This window comes from Petromyzon marinus, chromosome 41 (assembly GCF_048934315.1).
Source record: "Petromyzon marinus isolate PM22_M1 ecotype Great Lakes invasive population chromosome 41, UKy_Petmar_22M1.pri1.0, whole genome shotgun sequence".
Classification (NCBI taxonomy): domain Eukaryota; kingdom Metazoa; phylum Chordata; class Hyperoartia; order Petromyzontiformes; family Petromyzontidae; genus Petromyzon; species Petromyzon marinus.
Genome location: NC_133707.1, coordinates 9,683,007 through 9,697,658, shown reverse-complemented (window position 1 = coordinate 9,697,658; position 14,652 = coordinate 9,683,007). Strand labels below are relative to the sequence as shown.

Genomic DNA, 14,652 nt, shown 5'->3' with positions numbered 1-14,652 from the left:
ACAACGTGGGAGGGGGGGGGAGAGACAAAGGCGGTCGGGCGTGGTGCTGAGCCGCACCTCGTGTGCCCTGCCGGCCTTCATAGGTTGCGGCTGCCTGAGAGCACTTGCCCCGTGAGTGTGTGGCAGGCTACACGGGGGATCTTTGTCTTTGTGATTTCTGCAACCCGGAAGGTACTTCACCCACCACCACCAACGTGAGGCGGCCATAGGCTTCACTTTGGCAGATTTCTATATTGTGGTGTGTATATGTTTTTTAAAACATTCTTTTTGGAAGCTTCAAAAAGTGTTCTATACGTACACCACGCGCGTCGCAAAGGGGTTTTAGTAGCTTTTTGCATTGCCCTCTGTTGCTTCGAGGTCCGGGGCATCGTCGTGAGAGGTTAGGTGTTCGTAAGGGGTTGTTATTATTATATGCCGAGTTTAGTTTTGTTGAATAACAATAAGCGACGCTAACACAGAGTCGACTGTGGATGCAGTGTTTGTTGGGTAAGTTGCTGTTTTCTTTCCGGCCTTTTAAAGAGATAGTGTACGCGTGCCTTTGTCCTTTTTTTAATACACATACAGTATACACATTGTTGCATTACACGTGTGTGTTATACTGTGCTATGATATATACCGTTCTCATCGGTGTATAAGACGCAACAATCCCCCTCCTTGTCTGGAACTTGTGACGGATATCAATAAGGTCTGGGTCTCAACGCTTACTCATCTACCGCACCACCACACACACACAAACACAATCATTACTTAAAATCTAGATTACTACGACATTGTTTAATCCAAGCTGCTTTAGGAATATTAGCCAAGTAGAGAACTCTGAGATTGAGTTACGCTATCGTTGATGTTAAATTCACTCGTGACGAGTCTTAAAAAAACCTACTACTACCTCGGGAGTAGCTTTGCCGGTCAGAATTTGTTATCTGAAATGCATTGGTACGATTAATGATGATCTCCCGTATCTTTGTAAACGTGTTAGTCTTTGTCGGGTGGTGGAGGGTTGACAGCGATGTTGGCATACAACTACTACTGTACGTGGCCTAGCCCCCAACACATACGATACGTTGTACTGTATGGTCTCGGAAGACCTTTATTTAGTTAAATGTCAATAGCATATTCTTGTCTGTAGGTGGCGTACGCCGACTATGCAATTTTTTGTTTAAGTACCACGGATGTCTCCAAAGATGTCCTGAGACACTGCGAAAATCCACGTTGCTATGTGCAGTGGCATTCAGGATAGTGGCATTGATTAAAACATTGTTTTTAATCTGTTTGAATAAAATTATTTGGTGGTGGTAATTGTTTTACCCAACTCATGCTGATTACAGCATGCGGCCAATAATTCGGTGACCTTTTTTTGCCAGTATCAAAGTATACAAAAATAAGAATAGGTTTTACCCTTTATGGCAATATTTTTTTAATACTTTGATACTGGCAAAAAAGGTCCCATATTGTAGTTGCTCATCCCGAGTTATAATTGCCCTGATAGTGGCATCGTCTTTGCGCTGTTCGCCTTTTGGCGTTCTCTGGTCTGACACTTGTGAGACTGGGCCCTAAAGAAGGCTGTCTGGTGTAGAACAATCAGTTTCAAAGACAATGTTGTTTTTTTTTATCAGAGCATGTTTATTTCCATCTTCAGCACAAGTACGTGTGGTTAATGCGAACTTGATTCCTTGCAAAAGTTTTCTATTTGGTGTTTTAACTTCTTGACACCTGTTTTATTGCAAGAAAGGATAAAACCTATTTGTATTTTTTCAGTAATAATTCTGGAGTCCTCTATTTACTCAAGAAAGGCTCCTTGAGTCTCTGTTTCTTGATGCCCATTGGGGGCCCGAAGCAGACATTATTTTGGGAGGCCACTTTTCAACGTTTAAAATCCTCCTTATGAAATGACGGAAGAGATATGGACAAGAGATAGTGAAATAAGAGATATGGAGCCAAAATAAGAGATATCGTGAGATGACAGAAACGAGATGCAGACAATATAGTGATGAGATATATTTAGTATTGCCTTATTGGATTGTTGTGTTTAGTAGGATTAGTATTTGAGCTGATTGTTTTAATGAATCTGGGCCCCCATTGGGTTACTAAGCTTTTGCTGGGTTTGCTTATGCCTAGTGTGACCACTGCATCGATGTACAAAGAAAGTCTACCGTGCTGTATTTATTATTGATGCCTATTTGGCACAGTGCTTGACTCTCAATCAAAAGGTTGCAAGTGCAATCCTGGTTGGATGTCAGAACAACCCTTATCACTTAGATATACAAACTATACCATTTGAAGGAAGTCAACAGGGGGCATTCTTTGGCAAGATGTGGAGACTGCCATGAGTATGTGGAAGTTACACCACTGGCTCATGGCTTTCCAATCGAGATTTGTGCTTCCCCAAGCTCATTTTGGGACCTCAGGGCTCACAAAAAAACTTCCAGAAGCTGCATTGCCTAGAGTTGTAGCGCTATCTGGTGGAGTGGTGGCACAGTGGTTGGCGCATTGTGCTGTGAGTCTCACAAACTAAGTTTGATTCCCGCTCATGGCTTACATCAGTGGCAAGTGATATCTGAACCAATTCCAAGCTTCCCCTTCACCAACCAACACTGACCAGGGCAGTGAAGTATAGTCAAACAACCCCACACTACCAACTTAGAATTATGAGTTATTCATCTAGCAGTAGATTGAGAAAGGGCTGCAAATTACAATAATTATTAAGCTGATTTGAGTAAGGTACGTTTAATTTTTGTGAACATCTGCATAAAGATGAATAACTTGAAGGCTTTTACTAGCCTTAAATCATAAACAACTTCTGACGAATAATAAACTATAGTGCAATAACAATGCGGCATTGTACAACATTTGCCGCTGATATATTTTGCACGCACGTTCAATATACGTTCCACTGTAATAATTATAATCACTATACAGTGTTGACATTGCGCAGTGTCACGATATCACGGCCACCGAGACCCCAAACGCCATGCGGCCAGCAACGTACAGCCTGCGGCCATTATGGCGACTAATGATGATAAATGATGACGATTCCTTACGGAAACAATACGCCCATAGAATTCATGCAGTGACCCCCAACAACATTTGACAGAGGCCATCATGAAAAACGATAAAAAACAATGGTGACCGTGAAAGAGATTTAGAAGACAAAAAGGGCTGCTCTACTGTAACCGACAACGGCACAAAATGCAGCGGCAAATCGTGAAAAACAAAAACTCAAGGATTGGATGCTCTGCTGTTTTTTTTGTTTTGCCACATCAACCAAGGCATTTTCACTTCTGCCTTTAAGTTCAAACAAAAATTGCCATATTCTCCGGATTATAGGACGCTCCGGGAAGTAAGATGCATTCCACAATCATTTTATTTTTACACACAAAGCCGATAGCAAAGTTGACAAACACGGTCACACATTCACACACCGAGAGGATTGTAAGACGTACTTCAACCGCTTTACTTTCAAATACAGGGAGATAAAAAAAACACTGTGACATAATCCAGAGAAACGGTATATATAATGCTAAGAATATGGCATTATAAAACATAATTAAAATCAAGGGATAATGTTTGGTTGTCCACTTAACATTCAGAAGACAGCCGGCCTAGGTTATTAGAGACATGGAAGTCAGCCATTGGCTTTCTCTTTTAATTCTTTTTTTTTCCCTTAACCACCCTTTCCCCCATCATTGCCACCTCCACCCATTGACCGAATGTGCAATGTTTGTCAAAATCTGCCGTACGCAGGCAACCAACAAAAGCCAGCCCATTCTCTCGGTCAACTGTTCATATTGAGAACACCGATAAATTCTGCGCTGGCATTGTGATGCAGACCCAGGTCTCATTCAACGCTCATTTTCTTTTTTTTAGGCGGTGGTGGGGGTAGGGGGAGGGAATTCTATATTAAAAAAAACCTCCAGCGACACCGCTTCTCTTATGGCCCCTTGCTTCTACTCCTCCTCGACGCCACAATCATTTTCAACCAGCCCCCACCACCCCACTCCGCCACCAATTCCATCGCTTTATTTGCTCCACGGCTGCAATTTTCTCCAGCGCCGGGCGTCTCAATGGACGCGAGTATACGAACGTGGCCTTGTCTCGCATGCAGGAGATTATAGCGGGCGGCCGGGCGGCCGGGCCGAGCGGGTGTTAAGCTGTCTTGTGGCCGTGCCCGGCTAGCTACAGCCGCCCCTCTGTTCTGCGTGCGCGTTTGTGTCGGGGGTGTGGGGGGGTTGAGGGTGTGTGGTGGTGGTGGGGGGGTGCCTTTCGTTTTTTTTCTTCTTCTTTCCGCCAGGATTGGGTTCTGGGAGACGCTGGTTTTAGCGTCGCCACAATAGGGCTGCCCCAGATCAGGATTTGTGGGAATTAGTGCTACTTTGAAGACATTTTCAGTCGTGCGAGGAGTTGGTGGGGGGAGTGGTGGGGATGCGTGGGTTGCCGTGGCGAGAGGAGGGAGAGGTGGCGGTTTTGTTCGTCCGACTTGTGGGAGGGAGGGAAGGAGCTTGTGAGGGATGTGGAATACCAGATGGCGAGGTTATTTGACTCGTACGTAACGGCGTAGGAATATATGCGCGAATGCTCGAGGAGGTAAGCATCTCATAGATTCGAACGTAGAGTAATAAAGTGTGAGTCCATGTGCAGTTTTTAAGTGTGGAATATCCAGCACGTTTCGGCACTTCGGGACAATGCCATGCGCATTGCAGTTAAAGGTCAAAATGTCTCCTTGCTCAAACAAGCAGTGGGGTGGAGCTCATCTCCATTGGCGGTCCTAAGCCACTGGTGTGAATTCCACATTCCCATGGTGAGGGTCAGACTCTCCATAGGATGACCACTGTTAGACTTTTTTACAATTGGATACATTACTTTATGAACTGTGTATTTTTTGCGTACCTCTGTTTGATTGTACGGAATCTTTGGTGGTATAACAGAAATACACAGTGGATATATATAAATACGATACATGCATTTTCTGTATAGCTTATGGGCTGTTGGACCAAGTGCTGTTAATAAGCGCCTATTTACACCAGAAATAGCACAAGATGGGGTCAAATCTAGGGGAGGCCCGGGGCAGATTCGGATACCGCTTGCCACGCATGCTATTATCCATGGCCTGGAATCGAACTCTGGTTCATAGCACCGTGTGCCAAAGACTACACCATCTGCAGTGGCACACACACACGTGCCCCCTATAGGAAATGTGTCTTCCTTTTTTAAATGTTTGACTTCTATTTGCCTGGCTTTCCCTTTCCATATGTCACCCCTGGGACACTGTTAATATTCAACATATGTGAGTTTGATCATTTCACTTGGCGTAAAACAGGGAGTGAAGGATTAACATGGTGGTTAATGTGTAATAGAAGCAACGCTCACTAATTGTAAATGGCCAATCTACAGAGGAGCCCACAATGAACATCGTGCCCTCATAATGGACCAGAATGCTGTTAAGATACTGTGCTCAGTAAGGTAGTAATGCATTCAACAATAATATCTGTACAAGAAACAAATATTACATTGTAAATAATACACAGCCATTTTTCAGTACAACTGCTGGATTGAGGAGGCCTTCAAACTTTGTATCAACCATGGGGGTTGTTTAATCATACTTCACCACTCTGGGTGGTTTTGGTTGGTAAAGGAAGGGGTGGGGGGGGTGGATGTGGGGGGGGGGCAGAAGTTGTATATTTAAATACAATAAAACTATGTTCTATTGTCCACAATCGAACAAATATTATTTTAGCGCATTAGTCTATGGCCTTTTCAATCCGAAATCTGCTGATGATATCCTAAAGGGTGAAGCCACAAACTACAGAGTTTGTTTAAACATACCCTGCAGGCTAAATATTCTATTCTAGATTTAAAGCTTTCGTGACTGCTAGGATCCATACTCTTTGGTTCTATTGGGTAAAGTCACGTAGGTGAAAATAAAATAACAAAAAATCACGACGTTTCGGCCACAACACAAGCGGCCTTCATCAGGTGAAGGGACGAGCCTGTCTGGAGGACACTCCAGCGCTGTCCTCCAGACTGATGAAGGCCGCTTGTGTTGTGGCCGAAACGTCGTGATTTTTTGTTACTAAATATTCTAATTGATCGACTTTATAATTGACGAATCAAGGTATGACTCTACATTTTACGCTGTTACGTACTCATCCATAATCAGGACACGTCAAATGCACGTTGCAATCTCGCACAAGCAGGGTGCAAGAGAACTCCAGCCGACTGGAGTGGGGTTCACCCTGTGTAAGCAGGGGAAGAATGCAAGTAATAATTTGAGATGGAGAATATTTTATAAGGCAGGCTTTGTGGCACATATATCATACATTGCAAAAATATATCGGTGCAGAAGTACAGTATGACCAAAATGACCAATTCTCACAATAAAAATAAATACAACGGTACGTGCCATATAAATTATACCTATATTAGAATCTGTATTTATCCAAGATAAATCCGATGAGCTATGAAGCTCTTTTTCACAGGTGTACAGTCGGGACGGGTCAGAAAGTTACTACAACGATAGCAGTACAAAGTATAGGAAATGTAAGCAAATAACCAAAAGTAAATACGTTAAATAGATAAAGTATATAAGTTCAAATTTCATAAGTATATGCAACATATCATTGGCCATTGTCCACTGCTATATGAAGGCCCCCTCCCCGTGTCGTCAGCATCCCTCTCACAGTCCAGTGCTGCTCCCAACCCTACCATCCGTCTCGCTCCCGCACACGATCTGATCTCATCTCGCTCCCGCACACGATCTGATCTCATCTCACTCCCGCACACGATCTGATCTCATCGCTGCATCCCCGCCGCGGTCGTCCTCTTGGGAGCCTTCTTCTCAGGAGAGAACTTCGATTCCGTCACCGGTCTCATCCATCGGCCACCGTTCTATCCAGAAATTATCTTATTGTATGCAATGTAGGGCACGTTGCTTTTATTAGCACCAGATGCGCTTCTGCGACTGTCTGGAACGCTCTTTCTTCCAATATTAGGAAGCCATTACAGCTATGCACTTTTAAAATATAGCTTCTTTAGAACAGCTTTTTGTGTTTAGTTTGTTGTCTTTCCCTCGCACGTCCAATTAACACGCTTGTATGTAGTATGCATGTTGGCTACGTATGATGAGAAAGAAGTTCAACATACATACAGTACCAGATAGCCGGCGACTGGCATTTTTTGCTTTAAAAAATGATAATACATACACGTGGAGGTAAAATTACAACCCTTGCAATTATTTGCCCCTTGTTTCAACTGCTGCGCCGGGAGATCGAATCGAACCGGCGGCTTCTGAATTGCAAGTCCGCCGCGCTGACCGTAACACCATCCGCTCCGTTGCGGATCAGCTCGCGCCGGGCACCTCCAGCTCATCGGGCTTCTTTCAGCTGAAATTTTTTTTAATATTATGTCTGTCGTAAAGATCATAAACCACCGTGAAATAGTCCAAGGCAGTTGTAAAAAGTGAACCTCCACTTTCATTACAACTCACTTGACGTGCACGCGCGCGTGTGTGCACGCACTCTTAACAGCGTGCGTGCGCGTTTGTGCGTGTGTGCGCACGCGGGTACATACAACAGGAGCGCGCATGCCAGTCGCCCGCCAGTCTCGTACTAATAATAGTGATTGCATGACGCCCCGTGCGACCCGGAGATTTGGGCCCACGTGTGAGCTGTCCCGTACAAACCATTTATCGGTACAATGGGGCGAGCGGGCCCTGTTCAAAATAGGCGATTAAGGGGTTCCATAGAGAGAGAAAAAAGGTGGGGGGGGGGTCCAGGGCAGTTAATGCGGCGGCCCCTGTGCCTTGCACACACGCACGCACGAACCCCGTGCCTATTTGCAATTCGCCCGCTATCCAGACCTCTTTAGCGAGAAAGGATGCACGGGTGCAAAGAAAGGACTCAGAGAGCTGGAATGAAAACAGGGGTGTTAGAAAAATCTATTCCCCCCCCCGTGCCCCTGGCCCCACCCCACCACTGAATCCCTTTGGAATATTTTATTTGTGACTTCACTTCATGTACCAGCGAGGCTTTCGCTATGGGTGTGTGGATGTGTTCTTGGCCCCCTTTTATATATGTGTGCGTGTGTCTGTCTGACAGTCATAGCGGTGTGCAGGTTTTTTTTGCTGTCGCGCTTTCGAGCTCTATGATGGGTTTTTCTTTTCAGGTTGGAGCTTCTTCAAGGAATAGATCTTTACTTCCCTGAAGAGGCTCTCAGCACGTGCAGCGAAACGTCTGACTTGGCCCCCGAACAACACGTGGTGCAACCCGAAAACACATCGGAGGGCTATCCCAGCGGGTTACAAATAATAGATGGGTTTGTCACTGTGACGCAGCTATCGAGTGTGTAGGCCGTGCAACCAGGCCGGGGCCCACTGGCCATCGGAGTGTGGTATCGGGATCCATGCCAACCACACCACACCACCACCTGGTCCCATTGCCCCCTTCCCAGCGAGACTTCGCCAATGCACGTCACCTCAAGGTGTATCCTGACAGAGGTCGCGAAAATTGAACTGGTACTTTTTGTAAATTTTCTACCAAGTATTTTACAACAACTTGTCTCTCTGGTCCGCGAACACATAATCAGGCCCCATGTGCAATTCCAGTATAACCTTGGATTGCGAGTAACTTCGTCTGCGAGTGTTTTGCAAGACGAGCAAAATTTTTGAGCAAATATTAATTTGATAAACGAGCGAGGTCTTGCAATACGAGTAGTATGTATACGCTTTTTCTGCCGAGCGTCACGTGATCACAACTGATATACGAGTGCTTTGATATACGAGTGCTTTGGATTACAAACACGTTTCCGGAACGAATTATGTTCGCAATCCAAGGTTTGACTGTACTTTATTTTGGGTGTACACAAAGGCGAACACTAGGGGGCAAACTGAAACCAGTTGTAACTGAGGCTGTGAAATTAGTTTCCTCAATTCAGCAAGTGGCAAGACTTGAGAGGCAGATGAAAGCAAGATAATGTAAGACTTCTACCGTGGCTGCAGCATACAACTTCAACGATCGCCCTACGCCGCGTTGCTATCATTATTACAATCTGGTCTTATTTTTGTAGTCTTCATTGCAAACAGCGCATCTCTCACTCAAGAACTACCTGAGTTCAATGATCTTCGAGCGAACACTCAAGCTGGGTGTTGTGGGCGTGGGGCTGTGAGCTGTGGGTAGGAAGGATGTGGTAGTGCTTAGTGTTATCCCCTCGTATATAAATGCTGGGGTTGTCTCCGAGTTGTCTGGTTTCCTACCATGCAAAAATTATCATTCATCGTCAGTGGCCAATCATTCAAATTAAGGACCACCCCCCCCCCCCCGAAAAAGTATTTTGGGACTCAGGAAGGCTTTCCTGAATTAAAAAAATGCTCTTGGTATTATTATCCACAATAACGTTTTTTGGGTTAGATTGCATAAATTTAAATGTGTCGTTAACCCACTACCACCCGACACAGCCAATTGTTAAAGTTGTCACGTAAACAAAACATGGTAATTACTACTTCAGCACACCGGGTGTGTTGGAGAGTAAACCCACAACATTTACCATTAGGGTACGACGCTTCTCTGGCGATTACAACCAGCTTCATCAGGCAAATATAAATGCATCCTTGCATTTATGTTTACGCGATCTAACCCAGAAACATTTTATGAATAATATTGGTCACGGAAGCCTACGTGTTAAACTGGTATCATTTCCATATTCTTTGGTTCTTTCGGTAAAGTCACGTAGATAAAAAAATTAATAGATCATGATGTTTCGATCGCAAATCAAGTTTGGTATAATTTCCCTTTTCCAAACAATATAACTGCCCCATGTATATAATGTAAATACAGATGGATTTTACTGTATTAAATTTCAACTCACAATAACCCTGAAAGAAACAGTGGTATGTACTTGATGAAAATTAATTATATTTTTTACAACATATGGAAATTTAAGTATCATACTTTAGCATGAATAATTTTGGTTAGAGGAAAAATATATATTGTACTGTTTAAGGTCACGACTACATAAATACCTAAAAAGCTAATTAATTTCTTTGAAATCTTTTGAATATGGCACTGGTTAAGTCAGTGAGACATGACTGTAAGTACGTATGTAGAACTTCTTTCGCACCGTACGTAACCAACCGTGCTTATCGGAGTTGTGAGGGTAATGATAACGCACAAAAAAGTAAAGTTTACAGACATTAAGTCAAGTTTAAGCAGCCAGCAGTAACGTGTTTATCGCCTGTATGTACTGCGGAAGAGGAGACCAAATATCCTGAAAAGGGGGCCCTCTTGAGCTCTGTCTAGTGGATGATCTTCCGTCAGCAGCAGTGAAAGAAATTGCACTCTTACCACCTCTGGTCTGGGCGCTGTCAGACACAATAAGAGTGTGAATTCTGTCAAAGGCCAGTGAGTGTCTTCACGTTCAAATGATCAGCACTGAGCCATTGGTGAATATATTCTACATTCTTGTGGAATATATTCACCATTGTTGACCACTGTGTACAGATGTAAAAAGAGTCATATTTTACAACGCATCAATCCACTGCTGGATGAAGGCATTCTGTACGCAGTGTTGGTAAGGGGGTTGTTTAACCATACTTTACCGCCCTGGTCAATGAGGGTTGGTGAATTGTGGGGGGTTATAACGGTTCTGACATCACTCGGCACTGATGTAAATTGTGGGTGGAATTTTAACGCCGATAAGTTTTAACACGTAGAAGGCTTTCGCGACCAATATCGTCAATAATATAGGTTTTTTGTTGGAAGTTAGATCGCGTAAATCGAACTCACTCCGACTTATGGCTTCATAGTGCAGTGTGCTGGCTGCTGCGCTACTACCGCTCAGGGCCGTTTGTAAAGATCACACGAGAAAGCCTGTGAATCTCCAGAGCATTGTCAAGTCGCACATGACAAATCTTCACTCCATGAGGATCTTATTCTGATAAGGGTGAAGTTCAGACGCTAGAATGCACGCATTATTATACGTTGGGTAGATTTCGCTTGAGCAACAATTTTTGTTGATGTTATCCTTATTTTCGGAAGCGAATCTCAAATCTGCCGTGCGGCTCTCCCGAGACACAACTTTCAGTGGTTGAATGAATGACGAACATTTAACAAAGAATTCGCGCACAGCTAAAGTTCTGGGCGGTCATGGGCTGAGGCCACTCCGTGAAATTGCTCATCAAACCCAACCACACACGCGAACACACACACACGCTTACACACGCGAATCACACGCACACACTTGTGCACGCGCACGCTCTTTCTGCCTCTGTCTGTCCTCCCCCTTCTACTCTCCCCTACCCCCCATACCCACCCCACACACAACACCCACCACCACACACACAACACCACCACCACCACACACAAACGAGCACATCTGCCACTCACATTCACGTGTGTGAATGTGAACGCGCGCGTGTGCACACAGACACACACGCGCGCGGCGTCTCGCCAACTCACCCGCCCGCTCATCCACCCGCTCGCTTGCTCGCACTCACACACGCGCGCACTCACTCTCACTCTCATATGCATATACAAACAAACATGTGGCGGGGAAGCGTACAAACTTGCGCTGTATCATCTCCAGTCCCGGGAGCGTGTCATCCAATTACATTCAAAGCGCATTGAGACGACGCGCAAGAGCTCGCTCGCGTTAACGCAATTTATATTTTTCCTGCGTTGGTTTTGTTTGCTGATGTAACACGGAGACTTCTTTTAAAACTGTGGTGAAAAGTTATCTGCGTTTTAGACGTAGAAGTTGTTGTCCGGGTTTACACGCTCGTAACCGTACATCAATGATGTTCGTTAGTGTATTGTGCGCAGTGTCTTTAGTTGTCTAAGATGTGATCGATGTACAGCATTTGTTTTTGAGTAATACATATTAATAACGGCGTTTTTATACGTAGGAATGCCTCACCCGGTCTCGTTTTCCATTAGACTGCTTAATTTGAGATGTCTGCCCACTTTCACTTTAATGAGAGTTTGGCTTCACGTGGGAAGACATCGGAGTACGTAACCCAATGAACCCCACACGGACATCGGGGTAACACGCAACAGCTCTGCACAGATAGATTCAACAATCCATTGTACTCCTGCCTTTTAGCCACCACAGCCCGAGCCTACACTAACTGGCAGTCTCCAATCCAAGTACTCGCACACACACACAAAAAAACGTGACTTTACCGAAATAACCAAAGAATATGAATTCCTGCAGTCACGAAAGCTTTAAGTCAATGCATTGTTTTACTTTTGAAGCCGACGTGTCGTTGACGAACGTTGTTCGGTGTTGTAGAGATTTTGTTTTCTTGCTCTTGTTATTTCGCTGCCTCTCGCTTTCCTGCATCAGAAGACGCTTTGGTTCTTTGGGTAAAGTCACGTAGGTGACGATTGCTTGCGTTGCGATCGAAACGTCGTGATGTATTATTATTTTTTTCTGCCCACGTGACTTTACCGAATGAACCAAAGAGTATGGATTCCTGCAGTCACTGCCATTGAATGGAATATCACCGAATAACGGCAGGTAAATGTACTAACCAGGCCAGGCTAACCATCGCTTGCTTACCTTGCAAGATTCGGACGAGATCACGGCGGGTCTCGCTGCCCGGTCTGTGTGACCACCATCCATCCTTGGTGATTTGCCTGGTGACACACATGTTGGGAGTGAATGTGAATGTTGAAGCAAACATGCCACCCGGGGAAAAGGCGTCCGTAGTTACGTCGCACCGTTTTGCGTGGTTAGCGCAATGTTGCGATCGAGAAATGTCGCTGCATTCGATAACGATCCGCATTTGTGGCCGTTATCGTTTCATAGTCACCAGTGGAGTTTACGTTGGTCAGGAATTGATGAAAAGCGAATACAAAATGAAAATGAGTCTGGGTGACAGTGTGAGGAGACGGGGATAGGGGTTGGATTGGAGTGTCAGCAGGAAGGGGCGGTGTTCGTGATTGGTTGGCTGGCGTCTACCGGACATCTGTGAAAAAAAGAGCTTTACAGCTCATCGGATTCCTCCAGAATAAAATAAGCATTGTGATTCTGTCTGGTTGGCGAGTGTGAGCCATCTACAGATACCCCCGCCGATGTCCATTGACCCACTTAACGTTCCGCTCGGCGGGTGATTGAATATTGGGTAAGCGACGGCTCCTGCCCGCTATGCCTACGGGGGCAGTGAGTAGGGGCGTGCTCAAAGATTCCATGAGTTTTAAATTGAGCTTGGCGGGAGACAGTGTTGTAGAGATTTTGGGGCGTAATGTTTGCTTCCTCTGTTATTTCGCTGCGTCTCGCTTTACTGCATCAGAAGACGCTTTGGTTCTTTGGGTAAAGTCACGTAGGTGACGATTGCTTGCGTTGCACCCGAAACATCGTGATCTATTATTTACTTATTTCTACCGACGTGACTTTACCGAAAGAACCAAAGAGTATGGATCCCTGCAGTCACGAAAGCTTCAAATCAACGACTTAATCAGAATATTTGTTTTATACTTCAGGACGGATCAGATGAGCTATAAAAGCTCTTTTTCACTGATGTCCAGTAGGGTCGGGTAAGGGGCCGTCCATAAATGACGTCACGCACCTGGGGGGGGGGGGTCAGACATTTGTGACGATGTGTGACGAGGGAGAGGGGGGTGTTTGGGAAATGTGACGTCACGTAAAATTGTGCAACTTTAAATAAATATAGACAACACGTTCTACTTAATTAAATAGACTTTTTTAATTAATGTTTTCTCCTACAACATCAGAGTGCAGCGCCACATTAAATACGCACTACAATGACAATAGTTTAAAGCGATTTGAAGCATGTTGTTTAATTTTCAAAATGGAAATATGGTTTTGGGGGGGGGGGGGCAGAGCTTTGTGACGTCATATTTGAGGGGAGTCTGACTTTTTGTGACGCCGTGTCACGAGGGGTGGGGGGAGGTAAAAAATCGCGTGACATCATTTATGGACGGCCCCTAAGAACGTTACAATGGGGGACGCTGTACTTTGATGAGGTTAGCACAGTAGCCTTCTCATTCAGAGTTCGCCAGTTTAGCGACATAGCTGTGTTCGCCAGCAGTCGGTCGATGAGCCTGTTTCATGTGGCGGGGTAAAGTGTGGGTGCTCGCACAGACCTCTTCCACGACGTCTGTTCCAGCGTGGAAGAGTAGACCAAAACACCCTCGAGAGGAGCCCTCTGGGCCTCCTGTCAGTGGGGGCCCTTCCGTCAGCAGTAAAGCAACTGCAGGGGCTGCGCCTGTACCTTTCAATCTGGCTCACCCGGTCACGATGTGGAGCGAGGACGGACGCACGTGGACGTCGCTCCAAGGAAAGTGCCCACAAAGTGAAACAGCACGCGGAGACAGCTGCCTGCCGAGTAGCGCACACAGTACTCACAAACAGCACACAGTACACATACTACACAGTACACACGGTACACACAGTACTCACAAATAGTACACACAGTACACATACTACGCAGTACACACACGGTGCACACAGTACTGACAAACAGCACACACAGTACACATACTACACAGTACACACACGGTACACACAGTACTCACAAACAGTACACACAGTACTCACAAACAGCACACACAGTACAGATACTACAAATACACACACGGTACACACAGTACTCACAAACAGTACACACAGTACACATACTACACAGTACACACAGTACTCACA

At 45.1% G+C, this 14,652-nt stretch overlaps 1 protein-coding gene across 4 annotated transcripts in view; it reads left to right on the top strand.

Moving 5' to 3' along the window:
• Window positions 1-28: 28 nt before the first annotated feature.
• ALPK1 (alpha kinase 1) overlaps window positions 29-14,652 on the top strand; it is a 68,255-nt gene continuing 53,631 nt past the window's right edge. For 2 of the 4 annotated variants that reach the window (XM_032969012.2, XM_076073374.1), the window contains exon 1: window positions 29-171. Coding sequence is in view for 1 of the 4 variants with exons in the window: in XM_032969009.2 (XP_032824900.2) it covers window positions 471-486 (16 nt within the window). In the remaining 3 variants the exon portion in view is untranslated. Of the gene's footprint in view, window positions 487-14,652 lie in introns of all 4 variants that reach the window. The other 2 variants (XM_032969011.2, XM_032969009.2) reach the window with 2 other exon arrangements.